This window comes from Petaurus breviceps, unplaced genomic scaffold (genome assembly GCF_028583685.1).
Source record: "Petaurus breviceps papuanus isolate PSGF00001 unplaced genomic scaffold, PetGlider_PUasm1.0 186, whole genome shotgun sequence".
NCBI lineage: Eukaryota > Metazoa > Chordata > Mammalia > Diprotodontia > Petauridae > Petaurus > Petaurus breviceps.
The window spans coordinates 34256878-34260523 of NW_027185798.1; the positions used below are offsets into that span (position 1 = coordinate 34256878).

Here is a 3646-nt window from a genome sequence, read left to right on the forward strand (position 1 = left end):
GAAGGGTGCTGCTCCGTAGAGATAATTGAAAGTCATGATAACATTCAGCTACACCAAAGTACAAAGGAAAATAGTTAAAAAGAATTCTGAGAACTGATCATTCTTCAGAACAGGACTTGGGAGAGGAAGGATTGTTGTTGATTTCTCTACAAAGCAGGCTCCTTGAGAAGGCTACAGGTGTTAATGATTGAAATGAAGGGAAAAAAAAGGCTTGTCATGGGTGAAAAGATGTAAATACTGGAGTGCTGTAGTTTTTTTTTTTAATAAAAGGTGATTTTTAACATATAAAATATACTTTTTCAACAAAGGTTATGCCAAAGCTGTTGTCGGAAGTGGATGTGAGTCCATAAGCTATGGACACCATCAGTCTATAAAATCTTCACCCCAAAGTATTTTAAAACGTCTAGTGGGCCTGGGAGTCTTCCCCTCATTGAGCGAAATGCTGAAATATGATAGATATATATGATGATATACTGAGATTCCAGAATCAAAAAAATTCCCCAAATGGCGATGGAATACTGGAAAATAACTTTGCAACATGCCTCATGGACAAAAAGGTTAATAAACTTAATCAAACAATGGGGAGAAACATGTTTCAATGATCTGGGGCCTTGCCTGGTTTAAACTGTATTAAAAACCTATGGGCTATATAATCAAGGTTTGTTTTTCAGTTGTATCTCTCCATGACCCCATTTGTGGCTTTCCTGGCAAAGATACTGGAGTGGTTTGCCATTTCCTTCTCCAGTTCATTTTACAGATGAGGAAACTGAGGCAAACAGGGTTAAGTGACTTGTCCAGGATCACACAGCTATTAAATGTCTAAGGTTAGATTTGAACTCAGGAAGATGAATCTTTCTGATGCCATGTCTGGTGTTCTATGCACTATGACATAGCTACGCCATGATCAAAGCTGGACTTGGGCAAAGTTAATCAGTCAAGGCTTAATATCGAATGTGATAAAAGTATGATGAAGAATTAAAGACTATGTGTCAGAATCTTGGGAACTCAATGCTCAATCATAAAAAATGAATCCAAAGAGGAGGTCAAAGGCCATACTGCATATTAAAAAATTTTAAGATGGAAAAAATTATAAGGTTTCATGTTGATACATTTGATAAATTTATGCCATTTGTAATGGAGCAGTTGATGGGAAATGGTGATATTTAACAAATGGAACCTCTAGGGGACCTAAAACCTGCTTCAAATATGAAGTGGCAATTAATGAAAAATAGTCTTTCACAGTGCCCTCCTCCACTGCCCACCTCTATCTGGGTATACTTCTGCAAGTTGACCAATGCAAAAAAAAAAAAAGTCTGAGAGAAGTTGTTTTCACTTGTGGTCAAAGACCTCTTTAAGGCATGGAGGCACCATGTTAAAGAAATGTGGTAGGTAGTCTCATCATTGTCCATAATGACCATGAGAACCTAGAGCCCCTTGGATCTGCCTAGCAGCTCAATTAGTATCAGAGCTATATTTTTTAGTAGTTTCTTCTTATCATTAGAGTCACATACATGTAGTATAGGTAGAACACAGGACTTGGAGTCAAAAAGACCTGAATTTAAATCTTGCCTCAGATCCTTACTAGCTAACATGAGCCCAGGCAAAAATACTACTACTACTACTACTACTACTACTACTACTACCACTATCACTACCACTACTATTACTACTTCTACTACTATACTACTACTATTATTACTACTTCTACTACTACTATTATTACTAGTACTATTACTACTACTGCTACTACTAACACTACTACTACAATCACTACTTTTACTTCTACTACCACAACTACTACTACTGATGATAATGATAATGATAATATAGCATTTATATAGTAGTTTAAGGTTTGCAAACTGCATTACAAATTTAAGAAAACAGAGGTCAAGTGACATATCTAAGGTCAGATTTGAACACAAGGCCTTTTGACTCCAGGTCCAACATTCTACCCACTGTACCACCTAACTAACTGAGGCCTTACATGGTTTGAACCCCACTGAAAATCTGCGGGCTACAATCAAGGCTAGCCTTGGAAAAATGTGTTATTCTTTTTTTTTTTTTTGCTGTCAATAAGAAATTTACTTTTTAAAAAAATCCAAATGCTGGCATTGTCCAGAAAAATTTAACAGGTTTATTTATAATTGTTATAAAGTTGAATTGTTGAAACTTGTTCACGGAAACATTTTTTTGACCGCATTAATGCTTTATGTCCTCGCATTTATATTCAAAATTCACACACAAATGAAAATGGAAAAAACTTGCCAATACCTGATTCTGTCCCCTATTTTTCCATTCGCAATCATATACTTAGGTACCTTTTGACCCCATGGGAAAAAAATATCTAACGTTCAGAACTACCAATAACAGGAAGAAGAGATTTTTTTCTGTTTTGAGAATGAAGAATGTTTCCCATCATAGTGGAGTTTAAGCACGTTCTCCACGTATGCGGCGTGCTAGCTGGATATCTTTTGGCATGATTGTGACACGTTTGGAGTGGATAGCACATAGGTTGGTGTCCTCAAACAGGCCAACCAGATAGGCTTCACTTGCCTCCTGCAGAGCACCAATTGCTGCACTCTGGAAGCGCAGATCTGTTTTGCAGTCCTGAGCAATTTCACGCACCAGACGCTGGAAGGGAAGTTTATGAATCAGAAGTTCGGTGGACTTCTGATAACGTCTGATTTCACGGAGAGCCACAGTACCCGGCCTGTAGCGATGAGGTTTCTTGACCCCTCCTGTAGAGGGCGCCCTCTTGCGAGAGGCTTTTGTAGCGAGCTGCTTCCTGGGGGCTTTACCACCGGTGGATTTACGAGTTTGCTTGGTAGGAGCCATGTTCCTGAAAACTTCTCCTTATACACCCCCCTTCTCTTTCGGCTTGGGCTTGGAGAGCGAGAGGCGGCCCTAGCGCTGGAGAGCTATGGCGGCGGCGGCTGCGAACACCAAAAATGTGTTATTCTTCAATGGTAGGTTTAAAATCTAATGTCATAAAGGTGTGAGTTCATGAACATGTGTCAAAATTTTGGGAACTCAATACCACCTCATGTAAAAAAATGATTCAAGACCAAGAAGGTCATATTGCATATTTTAAAATTGTCAAGGTGGAAAAAACTAAAAGGTTTATTATACATTAATACATATAATAATTTTATGCCATTGTAATAGATTAGTTGACCGGAGATGGTGATATTCAACAAATTGGACCTTTGAAATTGAAGTCAAAGCCTTCTTCATTCATGGAAAGACAAATGATGGAAAATAGTTTTCCATACTCTGAATGGCCTGTGCATGCCCAGCTCTCACAGCTTCAATTTCCTCATCTGCAAAGTGGGGATATTGACAGGACCCAGTTCTCAGAGCTATTATGAATATCAAATGAGATAATGCATGTAAAGTACTCACAACCTTAAAGTACTAGTTAAATGTTGACTACAATTATTATCATTCATGTTTTTAGAATCACAATCTGTGGGTTATCACAAAAGTCTGAATTTGGGTATATAAAAAAATTTAACAAAAAACTCCAATAGGCCCTTGTACAGATTATAAATTTTGAAGACCCTGCACCTTGACCAGATTTACTAGAGGTAATTTGCCAGAAGCAGGTGTGAGATACACTTTTTCAGGCCTAGCTGCCTACCTTCCC

The 3646-nt window shown here is 38.1% G+C and overlaps 1 protein-coding gene across 1 annotated transcript; it reads right to left on the reverse strand.

The window, feature by feature from the left end:
- Window positions 1-2045: 2045 nt before the first annotated feature.
- Window positions 2046-2943, reverse strand: LOC138162768 (histone H3.3A-like). Its single transcript, XM_069090183.1, has one exon. The coding sequence runs from the start codon at window positions 2833-2835 to the stop codon at window positions 2428-2430; it is 408 nt and encodes a 135-aa protein (XP_068946284.1). The 5' UTR covers window positions 2836-2943; the 3' UTR covers window positions 2046-2427.
- Between the last annotated feature and the right edge of the window lie 703 nt (window positions 2944-3646).